Source organism: Micromys minutus (assembly GCF_963924665.1).
Source record: "Micromys minutus genome assembly, chromosome: 11".
Lineage (NCBI taxonomy): Eukaryota > Metazoa > Chordata > Mammalia > Rodentia > Muridae > Micromys > Micromys minutus.
In genome coordinates, this window is record NC_137980.1 from 13,693,194 (window position 1) to 13,719,847 (window position 26,654).

Sequence of the window (26,654 nt, forward strand, 5' to 3'; positions counted from 1 at the left end):
TGTTACAGTTAGGCTTTGTCTAAACATTTAGAATTTATACCAGCACTAATTATTTAAAGAATACTTTCACTAAAACATACTTTATAATTTAAATAAAAATCTTTTTTAAAAATCTAAATGAGCTAGATTTCTTTTGTCATGTATGTTCTGTGGAAATACTGAGCTATGTGACCCCTCCATATATCTCCTGCCCTTTCCTCCCCCCTCCCATCCTTTCTTCCTTTACCAAAACACAAAGTGAATTATTTTGGAGGAAGGCATATGAGGAAATAAACTCTCTAAACCAGAATCTATCTCTTCCAACATATTTTACAGGGATATGTCCACCTCTGGTCACTACATACAATGACAGTCCCTCATAGCAACCTCCGGTGACTTCTCTAAGCCAGATAGAAAAGCATAGATAATCTCATACAGATTCAGTCTTTCAGAGATCAGATAATCTATGACGTTAACGATGTAGCTTCTTTTCACATTAGGTGAACATCTCTCCTTAAGTACTGTTTGCAAAGGCACTAATAGTTATCCGTGCGGGCATGTGGTGTTTAGTGAGACTCTTCAGAACAGCTTCTCCACTGAAGAGCGGAGCTGAGGCTGTTCACCTCAGGAAAGCTATGTGTGCTGTAATCAACTTCGTTAGAGCGGGCAAGTCTACTTGAGTGCCAGCAGCTGGAGGTCCCTATCACTTCAGTCCGCCATGTCTGACCAATAAAATGGCCCCTGGGAGCCTGGCGACACAGTGAAGCAAGCTCATTGTAAACTTCATTTTGTTAGCTCCTTAGAATGCAGCGGATATCTTTAGAAGCAGATCTGCATGGCAGAAATGTCTTGAGATTTTATTGCTGCAAACCAAATTTCTTATAAAAGGCATAAATTTAGGATTCACTTATGTAAAATGTTAAAAGCTAAGTATGCAAACCTTTTTATCTACTTGACATTTATTAACCTGATTATCAGTATATATTAAACTATTCTTAATATTTTAATTAATATGCAGCCCATTAGAAATAAATACTTGCTTACTTTATATATGAAAATTGTATTTTAAGTATCAATATATAAATAAGCAAATTCATTATTCTGCTAGTTATTAATAACTAATAATAGTAATAAAATAGAAGTTTTGAACAACTTCAGAGTGTTTTAGAAATAAGCAACCTGAATCTAAGTTGTCAAGTTTTGGACTCTCATCTCTATAGGCACTGGCTACCATGATACTCCTAGATACTCTGCTTCCTACTAAAGATTTAACCCATCCTAGAGGAGCCTTTGATTCATCCAACAACACAAATTAACCCAAATTTTAAAAGAAGACCATTTTCCTTTTGTTTGAATGTATATATATACTTCAGAATATGGAAAGAAGTTTTTAACCTTTAAAGTTTATAATTAATCATATAACAAACTCAGAATGGGAAAAGGCCAAGAGAGTATTTTTGACCACAGGTGACCTGAAGAAAACAAAGTTCTTTGCAATCTTGTATAGAATAGGACTAGAGGGGTGAATTTGATAATTTTAATTTTTATTGAAAACATAATCGTCTTAGTTTATTAAAAACTATATTCTCGGAACCTATTGTGTATAATGCAGTAACCACCAAACCTGACAGTTATGGGGACTAACTTACCCATTTCTTCATCCTCTTGTTGCCAATTAAATCTCATCGTTTCAGAAATTCACATTTTTAATTGCTGTGGTTAATCATCTTTGATGTTTTTACATTTCCTGTTGAAAATTTTCAGATATTCTCCAAAATAAAAAACAGGATGACAATTTTCCTGAAAGCTTTTGTTCTGCTGAAAACAGGGAAAAGAATTGATGTAGGAATTGTGTTAATTCTACATTTTCAAGTAGCTTGTTTTTCTATTTGTGTTTTCCATTGTTCTGATTTTTGGTTTGTTTGTCTTTAATAGCCTTTTATGTCACCTCGGTACCCTGGAGGCCCAAGGCCCCCACTGAGGATACCTAATCAGGTAAGATCTGTGTGCTACTTAAAAGTTTTAAAGATGTTGCAAATATCATAAGTGTTTCTTTTTGTATAAAATCTAACCTCATCTGTTATTCCCACTAATTGCTACTTCTTCTGGTAATGTATAATCTCTGTGAAGCTTGTTGCTTAGCCAGACTTTGTGCTGACTTTTTTTTTTTTTTTGCTAAGTTTGGTTAGAACACAGAAACACACATGTCCTCATGCTTTATTGTGACTATTTACACACCTTCATATATGTGAGGAGTCCTTGTATGTGACTGTTTACACACCTTTATTTATGTGAGGAGTCATATTGTATGTGGCTTAAAACCTTGCAGGATTTACTGTCTATTTCCAGAAAATGATTGGTTGACTTGTGGAGCTAATTTCAGTAAATGCTGAACATTCTCTCAGTGACATTTTCAATAGCATACTTTGGTTTATTTTCATGTGGTATAAAATGCATATACATTGTGCCTTGTTGTGATAGCATGTCAGATAGTAATTAGATGCTTCTTGAAGAGCTAAGTCTAAATATTTAACAGTAAATCTTACAATTTTTAATTTCAAGAGTTTTCAGTTTCTAAATGTTTATTCTCATTTGGTCTTTAATCAACATTGTAAGTTCTTATTTACTAAAAGGTATAAAGCACATTGTTACAGTTTAGTTTTAGCATATAGGTGGGATGCATGCTATAGTACCAGAAGACATTATCAAGTGTGTCATCTGCTTTGTCATTCACTTTTCTATTTTTTCTTTTGATTCATACATTTTTTACTATCAAATGAAAAAAGAAAGGTGCAAGTTTTTTAGGGACTTGTAGCAATAGAATTTTGTTGTCTTATCCAGAGTCTTACGAAATCATGCTGAGCAAGCGTGATGGCACATGCCTTTAATACCAACACTTGGGAGGCAGAGGTAGGCAGATCTTTGGAGGGAGATTTGAGGCCAGCCTGCTCTACATAGGGAATTCCATGGTAACCAGAGCTATGTAGAGAGACCTTGTCTCAAATAGCCAAAGGCAGGGGCAGGAGGAAGAAGAGGAAGGAGGAGGAGGATGACGGATGGATGAAGGAAGGAGAAGGAAGGAGAAGAAAGGAAGTCATGAAGGAGAGAGGGGGGGAGAGAGGGAGAAAGGAAGAAAGAAAGAGAGAGAGAGAAAGTAAGCTGTCCTTTGAACTTGCCTGGTTTGCTGGTATTTGCTGTGTCTGGGTAACAGCACCCAGGCTTACCTTCGGAGTGGAAGGAAACTTAAGGAGAGGCCAGGGCTGACTTGTCCAGAATGAGCCTTCATGTAAGCATCTGGAGCTTTCATAACTTACACAGCAAATGTATGTTCAATTTCAGAGAACATGCCATGAAACAGGACAAAGTACCAACATATGGAAGTCTTATTTTCTTCTTAGATCAACAGATATGCTTACAATTTTTAAAAATACAATCTAATACCTTCTGTTGGCATCTTCATGTTGTTTCAAATATTCCATACCTAGATTTGTATATTTCATAGAATCTAAGAGAGTCCTAAACTTCTGTATTAGTAAACTGTGAGATTCTAATGTAAATATAATGTCAAAATATCTTTATTCTATAGTAGTGATGAGAACATGATGTGCTTATTAGAATTCTATTCATTTGATGCAATTTCAGTGTCATAAGGTACTATGGGACAAGTACTAGTTTGAATCCCAACACCCATGTAAAGGATGGATTTAATTGGTTCTCAGGATTGACACCTGTAGTCCTTACACTGGGGGTAGAAATAAAATAGTCTTCAGAGCAAGCTAGCTGGCTAGACTACTTAAATCCAGATGGCCAGACCTTGCCTCAGTAAATAAAGTACAGAACAATTAAAGAAGACAAACATCGTCAACTTCTCTCCTCAATGTGTGTGTGTGTGTGTGTAAATGTTTTTAATCTAAGTGTACATAGTAAATGATATGGTGGTTATATTTAACACAAAGAGCCCAAGATTGATTTTCAAAAGTCACCTCAATTTCTGGGCAGTTAGTTGATTTATATTAATCCCCTAAAACATTCTGGCTACCTCCCAGCCAAGAATTCCATAATGCTTGCGTTTAGGGCTTTCCATGTTTTTGTTGAGCTCTCAAGAACTCATGCCTCCTTCCCCCTCATGGCAGCTCTGAATCTCCCCTCCTCTCCCTCCTTTTCTGGCTGATAGAAGCCATTCTGCCATTGAGTGATCAGTTTTTATTGACAAGGCAGAGAATAAATGGTAAGAATTGTTTACACAAACTGGAGCCAGGAGATTTTTGGCATTACACTCACGTCTGGGATTGAAATAAGCTGTGAGGGCAGAGAAGCCAGCATTAGAAGAACTCAAGGATAACCTTTATACAGTGCAGAAGAGCATTGTGCCTATGTATGTGATCGCACAGCACTCACACTCTTCCACCCACCCGTGACAGTTTGCATGCACATATACACACACACAAGATACCAGGTTAAGTCTCAATCTATAGAAATGAACAAAATACAATACAAATTGAAACAACCTATATTTATATAGACTGTTTAAATTTTTGGTTTTGACCAAATTTTACCAAATAGCCCAGGTTGACTTCAAAATCTTGATCCTCCTGCCTCAACCTCCTGATTGTTCAGTTAAGATGGAGTGGGGTGTTTGAAGGTTAATGTAATGTCTGGTTTTTGAAAGAAGCAGTCAGAAATCAAATATAGCAGACCTACTGTGAGGGTGTTTTCCTCTAGAATTTGACAGCATTGCTGTTGATGAATTTTGGACATTATGTTTTTTTACAAGTGGCCCCTCCGTCCTCCATATGCACTTTGACTCAATTATATTAATTAATTCAATTATTAATTCAAACATCTATTATACAAGCATAGAATAATCTTCATCTACACCATTTTTAAGCAATCACATCAATAGTTCAAATAATATTTTAGAGTATGTTTAATATATTTAGGCGTATGATCTGTGCGAGCAAAAACATTTCAATTTAGCTATTTGTTAATTAAAGCAGAATTGATGTAATTGTTGTTGACTAACCGTAATGTCCATTGAGCAACTATATTAACATTTTATATTTATGCTTCATTTAAATTGATTGTAGTATAATAAAAAATTTATTAGTAGATTATGCAAAATAGAAGCAAAAAGTGAAGCATTCCCTTTGGGTGATTTTGGCTAGTCATTCAGAGTATGTAAAAAGTACTCTTTAGTGAACAGGGCCTCTACATTTCTATACACTAAGTATAAGATTACATATTTTACTGTGTCTGATGTAGTTTATGCTTCTGGATTAAGTCTACAATGGCTGATACTATTTGTTTATTAACAGGACTACGTATTTGGACTACGCTATGGTACCACTGTGTTGAAAATGCAGAAATAGGCAACTGTGTCTAACATGACAAAAGTCAGTTAGCAAAAGTGTGAAGAGGAAATTGTGTGAAAAGGTTCAAGAAACAACAATTAAGTCCTCAAAATGCACATGGCTCACAGTGGTATGCTGGAGTAGCCAGGTGACGAGGTCTCTCCATCAGCTGCATTGCTTTTGGAATCTGTATTGATCCAGCTCCCACAAAATAGTCCACTGAGCTCTACGGCTTTTCCAGCACAATCTGTCCCAAAATACGGAGTCAGGTCTGCCATAAACCTAGCGCCAATTTAGTCATACTTAGGGTTTCTGTTGACCTAGATCAGTGTGGTGGAGAAAACAGTTTACTGAGCCTTACTGCTTACAGCCCATCTTCTAGAGGAGTCAGGGTGGGACTTCAAACGTGGACACGTGAGGCAAAGCAGTAGCCATGAAAGAGTAGTGCAGACCGCTTGCTCTCCCCGCAGACTGTGCGGTCTGCTCTATGTACAGCATCTTGCACCACAGGCCCAGAGGTTTAACTGTCTGGATGAACCCACCCATAGTAACCAAAACACCCCACATGCTTGTCTGTGGGCCGCGTAGTGCCGATGCTTTCTCAGTTCACGTTACCTCTTCCCAAAGGACTCTAATGTGTTAAGTTGACATAAAACTAAACAGAAACAGTGTCTATTGTGGCTCTGTATGAATTCTTGGATTTCTTTGTTACAGTTCTGTAAAGAACAACATCAAAATCCTGATAGGAATTGCATTCGATCTGTACATGAGTACTGGTAGTATCTTCATTCATGGCATTGCCAATCAGGACCATAAAAATTCTTTGTCTTAGTTACAGTTTCTGTTGCTCTGAAGAGACAGCATGATCAAGGCGGTTCTTGTAAAGGAAAACATTTAATTGGGACTGGCTTGCAGGTTCAGAGGTTCAGTCCGTCATCATCACGGGATTGAGCATGGCAGTGTGCAGGCACGCATGGTATTGGAGAAGGAGTTAAGAGTTATACATTTTGATCCACAGGCAGCAGAGGAGACTGTGAGTCACTCTGGGTGTAGCTTGTTCATAGGAGACCTCAAAGCCTGCCCCCTGGTGACATACTTTCTCCAAAAAGGCTACACCTCCTGCTAGTGCCAAACCCATGGGCCAAGCATTCAAACACATGAGTTCATGGGGGCCATACCTGTTCAAACTACCACATCTAGTATATTTTTTCTTTCTTTTTTTTCAGTATTTTCAATGTGTCAGTGTAAAGATCTTTTATTTCCTTAATTAAGTTTATTTTTAACTCCTTTTTGGAGCTATTATGAATAGGGTATTTCTAGTTTCTTTATTTGGGCATTCATGGTCATATACATGAAGGCTAGTGATTATTGATTGTGTCCTAATACTTTACTTAAAATGTTTCTAAGATCTCGAAGTGTCCTAGTTGATACTGTAGGATCTTTTAAATATAGATAGGGCTAGCCTGGTGTATCTTCTGATCTAATCTTACAGATAAGAAATAAAGCACTATATAGAATAAGAGAGGGAACGTGTCTCTTCCTGTTTTTAGAGAAAATAATATCAGTACATTTTCCTTTCAGTATAATATTGGTTAGAAGTTCATTACAGGAAGCCTTAACATAGGTCTTTTGCCGCTTTTTGTCAGTTTAGCTAAGGTGTTTCAGTATTACTGACTTTTTCAAAGGACTGACATTTTGATTTTGCATTTTCTTGTAATCTCTAATTTATTTCTTTCAGTCTTTACTAGTTCTTACCATCTGCTGGGTTTGGGATTAGCTTCTTAATGCTAGAATTTTGAGTACATCATTGGGATATTTGATATGTCTCTCAATTTTTTAAAATATAAGCCCCTGTGTCTATAAACATTCCTTTTGGGGCTGTCTTGGCGGTGTACCAAGGAATGATATATTGTACTGTCATTTTACTAAACTTTTATTTCCTCTCAGATTTCTTCAGTGATCCATTATTCATTTATCGATATCAATAAGTAGATAATTCTAAGGAATTTTTGGATTGTCTGTAGCTTTTCTTGCTGTTGCTATCAATATCTTCCATTTACACAGGGCGTCCAGAGACAACACCAGCCACACGGAGATGGCAGGGAGTGTGCTTGAAAGATGAGTTATATTGGGCAAATCAATACACTGATTAGTTGCATAAAAATATCATTGTCAATAATAAAGGATACACTTCTTGCTGTTGGATAAGATACTGACAATCCTAGACAAGAAGCAAAAAATAATCTAAGTTATCAGATTTGAATTTGACTGTTGAATGTATAATATAGAGTGAATTTGTTGCATGTGTGTACAGAGTATGAATTTTGTGCACATACATAGATTTTTTAAGCTCTTTGGTTACAAGTATCTAAGCAGTGTAAACCCCCCCAAAGAAAAGAAACCAACGGGCCAGATCATGATGCTTAAATGCTGTGCTTATCAAAAGAATCAGGATCCCTTGAAGAAGGGGCTGCTCCAAGAGCTAGGCCAAAGAGCAAGGCACACAGAGCATGTGTGCACGTGGAGCATCTTGCACCAGTAAGGAGAAAATACTCAAAATATTAACTCAGATCCACAATGCACACAGAAAGCAGGCATAGCAGAGTATGTCTATAATCCCAGTGCAGGGGGATAGAACCTCTGGGGCTCATAGCCAACCAGTTCCATGTAATTGGTGAGCTCTAGTTTTAACGGGAGACCTTGTCTCAAAACATAAGGTGAAGAGCAATCAAAGAAGACACCTGATATCAACCTCCAACTCAGTAACACACAGACAGACCATATAACCACTCACACACATACACATGAACACATGAACACATATACCAAACAGAAAAGGGAATGGACGAATGACAGACTATAGCCCATTGAATAAACTAGGGAGCCATAGCTAGCAAATAAGCAGATAAGTGTGTGTAGCTTACATACACTAAATGCCAGCCGGGTATGAGTATCTCCATAGGATTATCTCAACGGCGAGGGATTAGTAGTGAAGCTAACAAAGGAGTGAGGGATAAGGAATGAGATGCTGAGCTATTATATTAGTTCTGATAATAAAATTTTCAGTTGCAAGGGCTGGGAATGATAATATTATGATGTAGAAATCTGGCAGGTACCAACTCAAATCAGATGACAAAGGTTATGATCAAAGGTTAAGGGTGAGTTGGCATCTTGTACCCTCAGACTTGGAACTTAGAGCATCATAGCCTCCTCGTGATATTATTTCCTATTAAGAAAACCTGATCCGAGCCCAAGTCATGAAAAGAATATCAGAGTCAGCATGTAAAACATAAGGCGTATTCTCCTCACAACCATCGGTGGGTGATATGTAATGCTTGGTATCAGAGGTGTCCATAAAGTGCAAGCCTCCTTCTTACAGCCATTGAGGGAGTGATAGACAAGGGGCGGCATGGATGGAAAATGGCTGTAGTTCTTCCTTAGAAAATCAGAAGGAGCCATGGCAACTAAAGGCAGCACATGCTTCCTGCTGTCTTGGTACTGGAAAGAAAAGAGGGAAAATGACAAAACAGAGGCTAGTTTTGTGGCCTGGAGGGGACGCACTGCTGCATCTGGATGATTTCCTGACATGAAATATTCAGATGCTGAGGCTTGACATCCACTGACATCCACACTTAATCTCAAAAAGTCTTGGAGAAGATTTATGATGTGGGGGGTGGCAGCACAGGGGTGAACATTGACCACTGAGGACCCTGGGTTGGCATATGTGAGAATGTGTCATAAGTGAACTTCTGCAGTTGTAAGATTTGTTCCAAGAGTCAGTAAGAAACTGATCCCAAACAGATCTCAAAGATGTCAGTTCTTAAAAGGAGAGATGATTTTAGTTCAGTTTTGTCTTTTTTTTTTTCCATCTTGATGGTTGACATTTTGTATCACAAATTAAAAGTATGAAGAGAAAAAGAAAGCATAAGTTTGGTAAAGATGAAAGTTGGTATGCGAGTGCACTGTGGTTAACACAAGGATGGCACCAATAGACAAGCTGATGTGGGCAGGGCAGAGTTCGGAAGGCTCAGCAGAGAATTGTGGGCAACTAAGGAGTGCTGAGAGTTGGGGCTCCCCAGGAAGAACATGCCAACTGATTATCCAAAACCACAGGGTCAGCACTGAAAACTTACTTACAGGTAGCACTGTGTAAACTGAGCAGCTGATATTTATGTATCTAAGAGTACATAATTAGTTTAGAAATAATTACACCTCCTAAATATGTATATATGTATGTGTATATACACACACACCATACATGTACATATATACCATATGCATACATCACATACATAAATATATGTTGGGTGTAGTTATTTCTAGATTAATTGTATGTGCATATATGTATTCCGTGTGTGTATAAAGCAGTTATTGAAAATAGAGTCTCTACCAGGAGAGGTATATGGGAGAGTTTGGAGGGAGGAAAGGGAAGAGGAAGGGATATAACTATATTATGTTCTCAAAGAAACATTAGTAATCATTTTTAAAGAAATCACCTTAAATGGATTTGGAACATCCTTCTAAGTGTCTGCTCAGGAAGTGTACATTGGATATACAAACAATGAAAATGCAAGAATTACACAAAGAAAATGAGGGAAACTAGAGCCCTTTGTTCCATCCATGATAGCTGTTAAGGAGACTCCAGTTTGGGTGCAGAGTTGTTAGACTTCTTTTTAAAATATTTCAGTATTTAATTTTATAATCTTTTTTCTAGTTAAGTTTAATTCGAGGATCATTGTAGAAAGGTATTTCAGTATTAATAAATTAAATCAAAATGTGAAGATGGCATTGTACTTGTAAGAAAGAAATAGGAGAGCTCATGTAGACTTGTTTCCAAATATTTATGTATAAGATGGAGTAAAGAAGGGTTCCTCCTCCTCCTTCTCCTCCTCTACCTTTACTTTCTTTCTTAATTTTTTTAAGACAATTTTTGTGTGTGTGTAGCCTTGGTGATCCATGAACTCACTCTGTAGACCAAGCTGACCTTGAATTCAGAAATTTACCTACATTTGCCTCCCACCACACCTGAATCTTATTTGTCTGTCTGTCTATTTATCTGTTTGTTTTTCTCTGTATCCATCCAAGACAAGGTCTTTTTGGGCTGTTCTGAAACTAGCTCTACATAGCAGGCTGGCCGTGAGCTCATAGAAATCTGTCTGAAGGTTTACCACACCACTATCAGCCACAAACAGAATCTCTTTTACAACAAAAATCTCATATTAAAGCTGTACAAGGATGAAGTTTATAAGATGAATGGGAAATTGAAAGCCCTTGGAGAGACTCACATGCAGGAACTTAAAGGGGGAAATGTTAAAGCACATGTCTTATAAGTATTTACAATGTTACTTTTATTTTTGTGTTTCTAAATTGCTAGGCACTTGGAGGTGTCCCAGGAAGTCAGCCATTACTCCCCAGTGGAATGGACCCAACACGACAACAAGGTAATTAAAGTAGAAGTGAAACTGATCTGAACCAGGGAAGAAATTCATTAAGAACTTCACTGACACAAAGATTTTATGATTTTATCGGCTGTATTTTCACAGCACCATGACTAAATGGTTTGTGTTTCCAGCTGAGTCTAGATTGTAGACAATAACAGAGCAGAGGTGCCCACATAAGAGACAGAATATTAAAATATCTAAACCTGTGTATGACTTCAGACCAGTAGGCTGCTAAGTGATTACAGTCACCAGCCCCTTCCTTTTTCAGATGAGGACTCCGTGATGTGGAAGGGAAGCATGCAGAGTAACAAGTGACTTCATTCCTCCACAGCGCCCGTAGCCCGCTCCTTCCCTGCAGATATTTGGGTGCCAAGGACAGCTAAGGCTGTATTCCAGGAAATAATTGTCCTAAAGGAGGAGGAGCAAAGGCTGTAAAAGAAGTGATTCAATGCAGAGAAGGAAGAAATTTTTAGCTATGAAGCCAGTAAGGAGTAGGTGATAGAGCTGGAACTGATGGTTACAAAAGCCAAAAGCTGGTGGGGATGTTCAGATAGGGGCTGTTCTGTGTAGCAGGGGGACCAGCCTCTAGCTTAATGCTCAGAGCTTTTCTATTGCTAATCACCTCATACTTCCTTTAGGACATCCAAATATGGGTGGACCAATGCAGAGAATGACTCCCCCAAGAGGAATGGTGCCCTTAGGACCACAGGTAAATATCACCATCCCAGGAGTGAGGGCTGGGCTTCTGCCTCCTGATAAGATGGCCTTGTTTGCTGGGCTTCACCATATGCACTGAAGTGTTGATGGACCTCAGGGCTGATGGCATTGGGCACACAGATCTCATGGAAAAGTCTGAAAGAAAAGGCACACTAAAGAAAATGTGTGAATACTTCCTTTGCAAAATCAGGTGGTTTACTTTTTCTATTTGTATTAGCACTATCTTTTCATGTTTCTATTAATATGGAGGAAATTAAGCACCATGGTATAAAGTTTCCTTAGAAACCATAAATACTAATAATAACCCTAAAAGCTTACACCATGCAAAACGGGATTAAAGAAAATTAATTATAAATACCATGCATGTAAACAAAAGCATGTGTTCATGACAGGATAGGAGAGAAAGTTGATGTAAGATCATTTGGAATAGCAGGAGTCACATGACACAGCCACTGCATATCAAACATGTCAGGTAAAATGTGTGCATCCAAAAAGATAAACTTCATTTTCTGAAGGATAATGAAAATAATTCATAAATCAGACATTTTACCAGGTAGCTGCCATCGAGGGTAAACTGCCCTGTTTCTTTATCCCTGTATTATAGAAACAGGCTCTGGAATGTTTTTTGTAGCCTTATGCACAGACATTTGTTTTTGTTTGAGACAGGGTCTCACTGTGTACCTTGGCTGCCCTGAGCTAATACTGTAGACCAGACTGAGCCTGAGCTTACTGTGATCTAGAAAAAAGGCCTGTGCTTCCGATCAGTCCCCATCGTTTCCCTTAACTGTCACTTCTGTGCTTCTTGACCTTAAGGGATATGTAGTAAAGTGGGACAGTCATTTTTGGGAACAGATGAGTGTGAAACAAAGAAATACACTGAGCATAGTGGATCTTGAGTCCTGTGAGATAAGCAGGTACACAGACATAGTGACAGTGTGGTTAGTGTGTGTTGTGTGGCTGAGGACAGAAACACTTACCCAAGTCAAGGCATTTATGATCTGTCTCCATCTATGGACAGCAGCAGAAAATGATTTTAAATGTAGTTTCAACAGAAAAGCTTATTTCATCAGAAAAATATCTTCTGATACTATATTTGAAAATTCTGAGTTACATAGCTGACCTGTGTCCTTAATATCAGCAAGTTCCATGGGACTAATGGGAAAGTCACTTAATTACACAGCTACTTCAGTTTTCTCTACAATTTTGAAGTGTACTTAAGCTACATACAAGGAACATTTTAAAATGAGATAGGTGGGGTAGATAACTGTGAAATGGAAATTATGACTCACAGGTAGTAAACAGATTCCATACATCTGAATACAACCTAAAATGTGGAATTCCACTCACTACGGGATAAAAGTCCTAATTAAACTGTCCAATCAAGGAAAGACATGTTAAAGTCTCCATGTAGACAGTCTGAATGCCATCTTGTGAGGAACATTGCCTCAGAGGAGAGATTAGACCAGATGGAACAGGACAAATGTCATCAGCTTTAAAATCCTGGGTTTAAATTTCTTTCTGCCTTTGTGAAACCACTTGGAAAGCCTTTGTCACTCTTTCTTTTCTTCCTGAGTATTTTGTAATTTAGAATATTATTCACAAAATGAGAATATTTATATCTATACATCATGTAGTATAACAATAGATAAAATAATCATATAGATAATCGTTTGCTTCCTATAACAGTTTAGATTAATTGGCTCATAATTTATTGAAGGCCTACTGGGTGTGAGGCATTTGAATTGACTGTTGAGTATGAAGAGGTTAATGAAATAGGATTTCAGCCGTCAGGTTGTATAACAGTGAGGGGTACAGCTGCATTTAGAGAGGCTGTTATCTAATTCTAAAAGCCTAGAAAACAAAATATCAAGGCATCATCACATGAGCAGAGGGTGGTGCTTTAGAGTGGAGGACACCTGGGGTGTGAGGGGAAAGTGTTCAGTTACATTTTATTAGCATCCATGAAAAAAATTAACAGCTACGGGTTTTAAGTAGCAAGTGCCATATTTTAATTCACCGAACACTCTGGTAATTTATATGTCATTTTATTCTACCAAAAGTCTACATGGAAATTAATACTATTGCCATTCAGGTAAGGAAGTAGGTTAAGAGAATCGGTTGATCATATGAGAGTTGCTACTGTGGTAAACACCTGTATTTCCAACTCCAGAGGCTGAAACAAGGCCAACTGGACTATCTAGGAAGACCCTGTCTCACAAAGGCAGAGTGTCAGAGAGACCTTGAGGCTATGTCAGTGGAGGTTCGAGCTACAGGAGAAAGGTGCAGACTTCCCTATGAAGTGTTCATGCCTCGCTTTACCACATACATGTGGCTCCAGAATCCTTTGCTAATTACTGACCCTCCTGTCCCCATGCTTGACCCAGATTAACTGCCCTTTTAACTAAAGACTGGTGTGGTTAGAAATGATTCCCTACTGCTTACACACCTGAGTGTAAACAATGTTTCCTGACTGAAAGCAAATAGGCAACAGGAGGCTCAGGAGGCTGAGTGGTGTCACTGTCGAGAACGCCATTCTATCTGGAGTTAAGGAACTTTCTTATCAATTCGTTTCCTTGTCCTCTTAACACCTTCTCCAAAGTGTTCCTGCAGGGTGTTAACTTGGTTATGAAAGGGTACCTTCTTTAGTTTGGAAAAGCTCAATAGGTTCGAGATAAAGCTGGGAGAAATTAAAAATGTAGGAAGTGAAAGCAGAAAACAGGCTGGGCTAGGTTGTGAAGACCTTATGGGGACAGGTTGAATAGTTTGGGCATATTTGAAAGGTAATCTGGGTCATCGAAACATTTGAGTGATGTGAATAATACTGTGATTTAGAAAAAGAAATGTCTGCAGAAGTGTACAGAATAAATCGTGGAGAAAAGCCCAGTTAAGTTCATGTAGTAGCCTTCCCACGAGGAAGCAGAGCACTGTGGGCTTGCACTTTGGCAGTAAGCACTGCACTTGACCAAGTAGGAGATTTTTAAAAAAGGAAAAGCTACCAAAGAATTTCTGGAAACTTTTAGCATGGACTGTCATGTATTAGGCGATGCTAAAGGACTATGAAAGAGTAAAGATAAAGAACTTGAGCCACCGCAGGTGACAGTGTGTTCTTCTGTGTGTGCTGAGCATGAGTGGCAGCCAAGCAGAGCCAGCACTGTCAGCTTAGACATAATCTAGGAACTCCGTGAGACATTATAAAGTAGATTCAAAACCCTAAGGAACAAGCAGGATTTGAGCAGATTGTTGCAGACAAGATTACATGAATGTGCACTTACTGAAAAATAATACTGTAGCTAAAAGTTGAAGAAAAGCAACATTTAAACTGTGATCAAAACTGAAGAAGCCAGCAATGTAGCTGGAGCAGAACAGTTAAAAGAGAAAGATTAGCATCAGGAAACTAAATGTGTAACTCATTGACTGTGTCAAATGTATTAACATGATCACCAGAAAAATTGCATTTGACCCTTGTTGTCAGCTGGAGTAAGCTAACATGAAATATGACGTGCATATAAAAGCCTTTGAGCTGCCTTCCTTCTCCTTTAATGCACACAGTAGGTATTGCCTGAGATTATTGGGTCACGTGTCATGCGTAAGTGTTTTTGATGTGTTTCAGTTCTCTGAGAGTTCGGTGTTTGTAAAGAGTGCACTTCCATGTTAGGTATCTTACGCTGAATAGAAGCTTATATTCAACATTCTTGGGTTGGGTTTACCTGTTGTATTTGTTTTCAGACTTCATGAAATTGTTCTTATCTAATAGTCTCAAGCCTGTTGAATTAATAATTTATCTAAAAACAGAATTTTGGATTTCTGAGATGATTATTTGAAAAAAGTAACTAATTACAAATATTAGATGATTAATAAATATATGCTAAATGTTATAATTTGATTATACCTTGATCATTCAACATGATCCAATGATTTTCCATATTCATAGAACTTTTAAATATCATTGACCAAAGTAGTTGTGTTAAATAGAAGCAAAAATACAAGAGTGGACCCTTCAGAGAATGAATTGCACAGGCCTTATCCAGTCAGGACTTGCGTAGGGAAGTCATTAACCTGCTCTCCTTTCTTTCCCCCCTCCTCTTTGGTTTTGTTTTTTTGTTTTGTGGTAGTCTGACCCTTGGTTATCATTACAGAACTATGGAGGTGCAATGAGACCCCCACTGAATGCTTTAGGTGGCCCTGGAATGCCTGGAATGAACATGTAAGCAAAATGCTCATTACTCTGCTTAGTGACTGTTCTTCTGCAATTACACGGGTTTGTTAAGCAGCTTACATGCACCAGGGACTTTACTGTATAAAAGCAACTTAAACACAAGTGTGGTTTTGCTTCATTTTCATGACTTACTGTCATGTTTTCTCTTCCAATGCAACTTTAAATTGTTGTTATATTTTAGGTACCATAATCCACAACAGTCAGCCTGCTGCTTGTTAATAATTATGTGTAGATTCATATAGAATTTATATAAACACTATGAAGAGATGCAGACACCTTAACCATGTACTAATTCTACAGTAGTTGATACTTGAAAATTGTGCTAGCTGACAGTACAGTTAGAAAGTCTCATAAAAATGTTTGTGTCATGGGGACCATTTTCAGCACAAAAGAATTCTCTGTGTTAGAGAACTAATCACACTACGGGGCTGATTGTCTTTGAAAACCCAGTGTGTATCTGGGTGAGGGATCAGACTGAGCATGTTTGTTTTACTGCAGTATTCTTTCCAGTCCAAAAAGAGTAGTCTGTTTCCATTACAGTGCAATTTGCTCAAGAATTTTTATTTCTTCTGTAGGCCTGTCTGTGTACAGTAGTTCTTGTTAGTGGATTCAGCAGAGGACCACTGAGGTGATGCAGCCTCGGGAGACACATCAGAAGTGACGAGTGTACTTCATGAGGTTCTCCTCAACTTGGCTCCCGTCTGCCTGCTTTTAGCTCCTTGATATGAAATGAGGCAGCGCTGCTGTCGTCTCCTGGCATGAGGACATACTGTGACATAAGCTCTTTTGATGTACGCAGGGATTTTTAAGCTTCTGAAACCATTTCATAGGATGCAATTTTTGCTAAAACTGAAAATAGGTTAATAAGTAGAGACCAGGCAGACTCAAAACTAACAGAACAGGGAGGAAAGTAGGTCAAATTTCCCTACAACATTCTTTTACTTTTGTAATAAAAATGGGCAGACATGAAGTCTGGCTCTTGTTGAACTCCTCAAAGGCTCGTCCTTTCATCAGTGGTTGCTATAGAAGGACCGAATGATATTTCGTGCTATGTCAAAGCTGGAGCTCTTACCAGTAGGACAGAGAAATATATGAAACTTAATTTAGATTCTCAAGTTTAAAAATTCAATATAAAAAAGTCAATATATTTTAATAAAATTTGAATATTATGAACAACCACGTTGTAACAACTTAGAAGATATCTAATACAGTTTGGTATAGTACTCTATAATTAGCTGCCTAGCCAACTTGAGATAAATCTAAATTTGCCAGTACATAGTAAAAATGTATTTTCATATGACTTGAGAGACTCAAATAATTACTAAAATTTATCTAGTTTCTTCCCATATATGTGCATATGTATTCACATGTGAATATTCTTTAATTCCATGCACTATAAAAACTAAAAATATGGTTGAAACTCTTAGTAGGATTTTGGGGGGCTATTTGGGGGACTATTAGCTCTTAGAGAGTATGAAGTCTCATAAGCTTATTTTTATTTTTTGTTACTATTCCCTTTTATTTTGGAGTCTTGTTTTTTGGTTTTTTTTTTTGTTTTGTTTTGTTTTTTCATTTTTAGTAAACTACGATTCTGTCAGGGACAATGAAAAAATGCATTTATATTTAGGCATAATAAATGTTTTTCTCTAGCATGGAAACTTTGTAATTAATAAAGCTCTAATCATAGAGGGTAATCATTGCATTCCTGTTAACCCCCCCAAAAAAATTAAAGATGGACTAAAATAGAGAAATACAAGGTATCTTCATTATACTTATAAATTGAATTAAAATTCACCTAATTACATACAATCTTTACACACGTGCTCCCACCCCGAGTTTTCAAATGGAATCTATGGCTTTCTTCCTACCATTTTAAAAGAAAAACAAGAAAGAAAACCTTGTTGGACACTTAATATTGGAAGATAAAGCAGGTATTCCCTACTGCCAATCCTTGTTTACCCTGACAATGTAACAACCGTGAAAAGGCCAGGCCAGCCACCCAAGGCTGGAATGCTGTGTTCTTGCCTGCTCCCATAGCTTTCGGGTGCAGAGCTAAACATCCACCCAAAAAAATAACTTCACTAATGAAAGTTCATAAACTGAAAATTGGTCACCTGGAACACGCTTGCCGTGGTGAGAGCAAGCTCAGGACAAACTGCACAGCTCACTGGCATGCAAAGTAGCCTTTCGTCACATGTGTAACACGTGTACACGGAGCACCTAACACGCAGTGACTCAAAGTAAAATGTACAGACTATGGCCAAAATGTCAATATTTTCAAATGCAGTACAGATCGCTCTTAAGAGGAAGTGTCAGAGGTAGAGTGCTTGTGACTTGAGTAGTTTTCAGGTTTCCACAGGCGCCAGGCCCGCTCCTTGCGTGGGAGCATTACGCCCTCAGCCTTGCAGCCCTTCTGTTTATAGAACACGGTGCTGCAGGAATCCAGGGGCTCATTTAAGTGAGTGAATTGTTAAGAGAATTATCTTCTTGGTAGTCATGATTCCTAGACTCCATCAAAATAGACACATACCAAGAATACATTTTCTTTTTCTCTTCGCTTTTAGACGAGGCTCATTTGCCTTTCATTAAAAATAATGTTTGTGAAACATTAGGTTAGCTTCAGAGCAAGTGGCGATAACTTGTTTACTTAGTTGTTCTTTAAAACCACTAGGTTTGACCCAGCACTCTGTGGGATTTTTTATATGAGTTCATATGTAATTTCCTATGATATTAAGATAAATTTAATCTGAATTGCAGTATTCTGGAACTAGATTAATATAAGCAATTGAAATGATGTTCTTCATACTCTTTAAAATAAATATAACATTAAACTCATGTTGTTTAATTCTTTTTTTTTTTTTAATGAAAGAATTCCTCTGTGAAGCCCTGGCTGTCCTGGAATTCACTTTGTAGACCAGGCTGGCCCCAAACTTACAGAAATCCACCTGCCTCTGTCTTCCAAGTGCTGGAAGTCTTGAGTGGGCATGCACCATTGTGCCTGGCAAATTGTTTTTCTTTTTAAAGAAAGAATTTATGTTATTTAGTTAAATTAAAACTGAGTTTTAATTTAGCTTCTAATTTAATCCGAGACATATTTTAATACCAATATTCTTTTTTAAACATTTTTAAAGATTTTTTTAAAAGATTTTTTTATTTTCTATATATGAATACATTGTTGCTGTCTTTGGACACACTAGAAGGAGGGCATTGGGCATCTGATCCCATCGCAGATGGTTGTGAGCCACATTGTGGTTGCTGGGACTTGAACTCAGACCTCTGGAAGAGCAACCAGTGCTCTTAACCACTGAGCCATGTCTCCAGCCCTATTGGACATATTTTAAGTTAAATATTTTATATATTTTATTCAGAAATTCTTCTTTTAAAAAAATGCATTGACTTTGATGCCCACAGTGCAGCATGGGGCCGGGGTCAGAGGTGGGTCCTAGGGAATGGAGCTTGGGCCAGGAGGGAGGCTCAGTGCAATATTGTGAGCCTGATTCATACGCTTCCTAATTGGTCATATTCAAAGGTATGACATGACTATTATCATAGTACTAAACTAAACCTTTCTATAATTTGAATATTTTCTACAGTCTTTCAAGACAAATATTTCTCAGTTTCTTCATTACATTATATTTTGTATCAGACAAACTATGTGGCTACATCTTCCTACTCAGATGTTTTGCTTGATCAACATGCATCCTGTTTTCCATCATTCTGTGTCCTTATCAGCGTCACCACAGGAGAGAGTTCAGGAGGAGCATTTGGAACAGAGTCTAAGGAGGGATCTAAACCACATCCCTCTCTTTACACCCCTAGGGAATACCAAGCTCAAACTAAGTAGTTGTAAGGATTCCAAGCAAACATAACTAATATAATAGGTAACTTAGACATTGTTTTTATTTAATGTTTATTACTTTAGATTTAAGATTTCTAGATTCAAGGAGCTTTATTAATAATTCTATTTATTTATATTTCAAATGTTATTCCCCTTCTTGGTCTCCCCCTCCGCTTTGCCTCTAAGAGGGCACTTCTCTACCCACCCAGCCATTCACCTCATCCCTCTAGCATCCTCTTCTCTGGGGCATCGAGTCTCCACAGAACCAAGTATCTCCCTCCCACTGATGCCAGATGAGACAGTCCTTTGCTACATATGTAATAGCAGCCGTGGACCAGCCCATGTATACTCTTTGGTTGGTAGTTTAGTCCCCGAGACTTCTGAGGGGTCTGGTTAGTTGATACTGTTGTTCTTCCTATGGGGCTGCAATCCCTTTCAGCCCCTTCAGCCCTTCCCCGAAGTCCTGCATTGGAGACCCCAGGCTCAGTCCGATGGTTGGCTGTGTCTGCATCTGTCTCAGTCAGGTGCTGGCAGAGCCCCTCAGAGGAGGCCGAAAGAAAGGCCATTCAAAGGACGTTTTAAAATAGAGTATTCCACTGCCTTAGTGATTTGTGACAAAGAAGAGAATTTTCAGTAGCCTAGTAAAAGAAGTTGAAAATAGTCTACTTTTTATAAAACAATATTTATTCAAATTCACTTAACACTACAGCTCAGGTATATGAATTTTATATAATTAAGTGGGAATTTTGTTTATAGGGTATAAAATATAAAACAATACTCCTGAAGCAGTATATTGGCATAGATTATCTCCTTTCATTGTAAGACTTCCTCTCTCTACGATCTTCAACTAAGATAAAATTATGAATTTTTATATCAATAACATCAGTAAAGCTGTAATGCAGATTTGTATATTATCTATCATATCTTATTATATATTAAAATAGCAAATTTATATGTAGAGCTATAATATAGAGCATACCCATTTAAATGCTTCCTCCTCCTCTGGCAGATGGTGGCACCGGGGGTTAGAGCCGTACACGGCAGTGGTACTGCAGTGAGAGTGACAGCAGACTCGGGGCTTCTCGGGACTAAGTCACCGTCAGCACTGCAGGATTGTTAGCATGGAAGACGATTTCATGGACGGAGGCACACTTAAAGTGTCATTTGTGCAGATGTTTCACAAATAGTTTCATTTGAGTGATACTCAGATTGTTCACACGGATGTCTTGGATCATTTTTATCTGTATTTGATCCCCTTCACCCTAAAACTGATAAAAATATTTAGGAGGATATACAGACTAGTGTAAGGGGCTTACATCTTTGTTTGTACAAATGTACAATATTTAACTATACATGGAACTGTTTATATATGGGATAATATTTTTTGCATTCATGGAAATCCATTAAGATGACTTGAGTGACTGTTGAACTTGACTTTCCTGGTGCATGGTGACTGTGTTACAACAGTACTGTCTGCGGAGGAGCCACTGAGGCTCAGGTGGAATTAATCTGTCATGTCATTTTGTAGGGGTCCAGGTGGTGGTAGACCTTGGCCAAACCCAACAAATGCCAATTCAGTGAGTATACATGTTTTGCACTTTGTACCAGTTAGCAGTGAAAAGCTTACTACCTTTGAGAGCTTCATGGTCTCCTGTTATGCATTTAAAGTGGTTGCTCAAAAGTAGTTTTGTTTATATTCTTTTAGAAAAAAAAGTGTACTTTGTTTTTGAAATTAAATATTTTTAATTTCATTATGTGAACGCGTTTTATGTCACTTTTTCAAAACTTTAGTCAAATTTCCAGAAGTAAAGCTAGAAATAGTGAGTGTACTCCAGTAGTTTGTATAGCAGACTAGACTAGTGATAGACTTGGTCCTTTCTAACGCCTGTAAGAGCACTAAGCTGCCAGCTGAGGTGAATCTTGGTTAGAGGAGGCGGAGCCATTGTCTGTGCGCTGCGTCTCACACCCAGAAGGCACACGTCCATGCAGCCTGCTGCCTGTCAGCTAAGGTGCCACTGCTGTGCATGTGTGTCTGACATCCTAGGAGTTCTGCTTATGTCTTTGTAACTGTGGTTTAATGTGCTTTTTTCTCTCCGTGAGATGACAGAAATGTATAGTCAGGTTGGAAATTAGGCGGTTGGTTTTAAACAGAATGATTTTAATTTTATGATCCTGGAGAGGGTTTTTTTCATCTTTGAACGCATAAGCATTTCAGTGTGTGGCACAAGCCTGCTGTGGGGTGGAGTGTCCAGTGCACAGATACCTGAGCTAAGGCTGAGTGACAGCCAGGGTCCTGAGTGTCACCTGTGGAGCTCTGAGCACTGACGGCGGGGATCCACCTCGCTGGCTGTACACAGCGCTTCTGTTCACTGGCAGGTGCCTGATGCTAAGTAAGTCCGAAGCACAGCTAACAGTTAAGATTAATTCAAAACCTCAAAAAAGTGACCCACAGTGTGTGAGGCGAGGCACTGCTGCCAGGAGAGCAGAGGCTACCTTCCTCCCGGGCAAGTGAGTCAGCCAGTCAGTCCTTAGAGAAATAGTAACTTGTATAAGCTTATTTTAGTCATGACATTTACTAATTCTTTTGGGTTAGAGAAAGATGTGGTTTCCACTTGGGCCTTCAGTGAACTGTTCAAGTCTGTCTCAAATATTGTTTTGCCTGACCGTATTGTGATATAACAACCTCTCTCCTGACCTTATTGTGATGTAACAACCTCTCTCCTGGGGCTTCAGTGGCCTCTGTGCTGCAGGAGACGTCATCTTCTCATTTGCTCCTTGTTCTTTGCCTTAGCCCTTTATTCAAGATTTCACTTTGAAATGTCACCTAACATGCAGCCCTAAATACATTTCTTTTGTCTCATTAAAATACCTATCATGTGCAGGAAAAAAAAAAAATACAATTTCATTTTGTGTCTGGGTATCACTGAAATCTCCACAGTCTTGCTAGCGCTAGAACCTGGAAGGAAACCCTGTTCCCTTCATGTCGATGAAACTCCATAGAAGCGGAGGCTGGAACTCTGCCTTAAGCTTAGGTCGCAGCCATCCACTGCAGGCAGGGAACAAGCTGCCAGGACTGCCCGAGAGTGTAGCCTAAAGCCACGGAGGAACGTGGATGGCATTTGGGGCGGTAGAGAAATAGCTCTGTTGTACCTGGGACTGTGTTACCCAAGCAAAGTGTATTTAATAGAGGTGGAGAGAAGCAGTTCCCACTTTCTGATGAACTCAGATTCGAGGCCCCACGCCGTCAGGGTTCATCCCGGCACCGTGGGTGCACAGTGTGTCAGATCAGTGGCTCGAAATGATCTCCGACCCCAAGTACTAGGAACTAGAGTGGAAGTGTGCTCACTGTCTGGTGAGATGTGGTCTGTGCTGGCGTTGATTGGAGGAGCTGTGGCTTGTCCGGTGCCTGTTACACTAAAACTCTGCTAATACCCACACAAACCCACCTGGAGCCTCGTTTTCTTCCTCCTTCTCAGCAACCATCTTTGACATCTATTGATGATGCTTATCTGACCTTTTCCCCACTGTGTTAGTCACCAAATGGATATTTTTAAAAGCTCATTTCTTTCCTTCTTTCTTCATTAGTTGACTTTTTGCTAGAGCAGAGATTTGTTCATTATGAAGAAATCTCCAGGTTATTTGTCATGATAGTTGTGCACACATATACACTGCTGACATCCGGAGTGATCTCTGTTGGCACGTGCATCTGCTCGGCATTCTCCGTGCACCTTCAACCTTCGTCCGACGTCTCACGACCCTTTGCCCTCTGCTCTCCACTCCTTACTTACTGTGCTCTTTGTGACCCCCGCTCCTTTAGATAACATGAAGGCTGTGTGCCAGCCCAGATTGTTATGTTTACAGCTTCCAGTGAGCGCAGAAGAATGCCCCTTACCAGTTCCAGAAAGGAATTGAAAGTATTAACTGGACCAGAGTCATGTGGTTCTTCATGAAATGGACAGACGGAGTAAATAGGAACTGACCTAGGTTGTGGGCCGACTCCTGGGCCCACACAACCCAAGTCAAGTCAAAATAAGGGACGTATGTACTATTAAACTGAAAATTTTGAAAAGGGTTGTTATTAGAAAAAGGAATTGTCACAACACCAAATCTTTTGTATGGCATTATATTAATCAGTTTACTGATTTGACAGGAGAAAAACGGAGGAAAATTCTGTAAGGAAGATACAGTACCAATGTTTATACTTGAAAGCCAGCACTAAAAGCTGTTCCTGCTTCCCACTGGCACAATGCACAATGCTGCCCACCCCGCCCCAGTACTCACACGGCCACTGACTGTTCCCTACGAGAAAGGTAGAACTGGGTGACAGTTACTCTAAGAGCAGAAGTCACCGCTTTAGGCCTTATTCACACCACCACAGTCATGAGCACATGGTACACAGGCCCTTTCTAGCTTCGTCATGCAACATATGTGACCCTTAATTTTCTTATCAGCTTCTTGGGGTTAATGATTTTGACCCTCTACCTAGCTCTGTGATCTTACTTCTTATGTAACTTATTTTAACATTTATAATATTATATTATACATATTCATATAATACTTTTATTTATATAATAAAACAAATGCATACATAGCATTGCATGTGTGCGTGCACATGTGCACACACATGCTTGCCAGAGTGTATGTAAGAGTTCAGCGTGTGTATAGGAGCCGGTGGCATTCAGAGGGCACACAGGGCCTCTGGAGCGGTTATGACACTGTCTGTCATGGACTGTGAAGTGACTCTCGGTTCTCCAGCCCTGCTCATGCTGCTCATTTCCTGCAGCCCCTTTGCTGTGTCTCGGCTGAGACTTCACAGTGATTCCTGTAGAGTCACATTACTAAAGAACGCACTGAGCACTGTAAAGCCTCTTACTTCCTACAGTATGCAGTCACTCCAGGTCCAGTCACCAGGTCTAGTCATTCACTACACAGTCTGTAAGTCCTGCAGTATGACAGCCATAAAAGCTATAGCATCCCCCAGCTATGGTCTGCACCCTCTACCCTTTCTTTCCTTCGGATCTCCTCATCTTTCTCATCTATACCATCTTCCTGTATACCCAGAATTCCAGCTCAGGAACACGCCCACTGCACTCACGTGGTGTTTCTCTATTTTGATGTAATGTGTGTCTTCCTTGCTATGCTATTAGATCCTTCTGCCAACTCTCAAAAGTGCAGGTTCAGTAATGTGCCAAGGGTGGGAGCCCAAATGCTGAATTGAAATCAGAAAACTGAAGAACATAATGTAGACATAGTATATATAAGCTAAAATGGAAGACTTTGTCTACACAAAAATGGAAATAAATGGATCAGCTAGATGAGAACAACGTTTTTGAAGTATTTAGAAATAATGGTTCCATCTCACCTATGAGGGAGTGGTGAGGACTTGGAGGGTGGAGCGGCTAGGGATGCCGTCATTGGAGCCTAACAAAGGGGTATTGCTTGCTTTTTCTCTCTAGGACAATAGAAGTCATTTTTAATCTGTGATGTGGGGCAGGAGGGCTAGGTATACTCAGGATGATGCAGGAGCTCTGAAGGCCAGCTCACAAGAGTAGCACTTAAGTCCAAAGTTCAGAACTTGCTTTTCATCCAGAAATTTCCTGAACGTGTGTTAAAACCATTTGGTAACTTGAAATCTGGAATATTTATACCAAAGAAGTGGGTAAACACATGTTAAGAATTTTTCTTCCTCTTAAAATCAACTAGGTTTATGTGCACATCTCTTACACATCAGGACTTGTGCAAAGACTGAACCAGAAAATGTGGAAATGTTAGTGCAGAGCAGTTACATTTGTGGTGAGGTTGTACTTTCAATCTTACCATTTTTGCTCCTTGCCTTCCTCTAGGAAATCTCTTGTAAAACAGAAGGCAACTAGCAGGTGGTCAAATAGGATCCAGTTTCCTAGTTGTTAGAAGAGTGGATCTAAGAAGCTTGAGAGGTGAATAAACTGCAGGAGAGTGGGGAGGTAGTTTAGTTATAAACTAACAAAGAAAAAATGAGTAGGAACCAGAAGTGTAATGAAAAGTAATCTGACATAAATACAGGATGACTTTTAAAGCATGAATATCAAGAAAGATGTCAGGCAAAGGAATTGCCCAGAACTCAGTGCAAAGGTTCTGAACTCTCAGAAGGGGAAGAGAAAGTGATGCTTTATAAAGTTCAGGAGTGTAATACACTGATAATTACAAAGAGCTAAAAGATGATTAGATTGCATCTTGCAGGTTTGTTAGGAAGGTGTTAAGGCTGAGTAGGAAAACACCAACCAGTGCCGAAGACAAGGGGAGGTGAAGTTCACTGCAGGAACTGATAGGACACCTATAGAACTAATGGCACCACAGAGGGGCAAATGTGTGTATCTAAAAGTTTGGGTAGACCGTGAACTGAAAAGGCAGGAGAAACCAAAGTCTTGTATTGACCAAGTTAAGTCCGAGTGCTGTGGGAGACCTTAGTACTCAGGGGAAGTAAGTCCCACCCCCATGACTGCTGACTGGTCCTACTGGCCCTGTGGTCTGTTGGCTTAATTCCACAGACAACCAAGTGGAGGCTGGTGACATGTGGTCTGTGCTTACAAAAGGCAAGGACACCAAAAAGAGAAAGCCTTTTCAAACAGCCTAATGTTAAATAGTTCCAGAAATCATCAAATGTTTTTAGGGGGATTGTGGTTTATATAGTTCCTTATTTATGATGTCACACTAGTGTGCTGTTATGGCAGGTTAGGGGGCACTCAGAGTACAGGATCCATTTCACCTCTCAGATCCATTATGGCCCTGACTCTCTCATTCCAGGGAACACGTCATCGGCTCTTCTCAGAATAAAGCGTATGGGTTGTATCATGCCGGTGAACTAATGGGCTTGTTTAACTTTGACTATTAACACCCACAGTTAGGTTGTCTTAGAGTACACTTTTATTTCTTCACTTGTGTTGTCAGAGCATTGAGGATTAAAGCCGTCCCAGATCCAAAAAATTATCAGTCTCTGGACATCAAATTCATCTGAATTTATTGCATTAATATTAACTAAGTGAGGAATGTGGGGATCCACATGTACTGCGTGGAAGTAGCAGTAAGCTGTTCTGCGCAGGATGCTAATCTGAGACTTCCTGGTTTTAGCTGCA

General features: G+C 39.2%; 1 protein-coding gene across 4 annotated transcripts in view; it reads left to right on the forward strand.

Moving 5' to 3' along the window:
• Positions 1-26,654, forward strand: part of SSBP2 (single stranded DNA binding protein 2) — a 226,015-nt gene that overhangs the window by 180,903 nt on the left and 18,458 nt on the right. For 2 of the 4 annotated variants that reach the window (XM_080924702.1, XM_080924704.1), the window contains 5 exons: positions 1,915-1,974; positions 10,705-10,771; positions 11,410-11,480; positions 15,601-15,692; positions 21,071-21,119. In XM_080924702.1, coding sequence (XP_080780828.1) covers positions 1,915-1,974; positions 10,705-10,771; positions 11,410-11,480; positions 15,601-15,692; positions 21,071-21,119 — 339 coding nt within the window. The remainder of the gene's footprint in view (positions 1-1,914; positions 1,975-10,704; positions 10,772-11,409; positions 11,481-15,600; positions 15,693-21,070; positions 21,120-26,654) is intronic. The other 2 variants (XM_080924703.1, XM_080924705.1) reach the window with 1 other exon arrangement.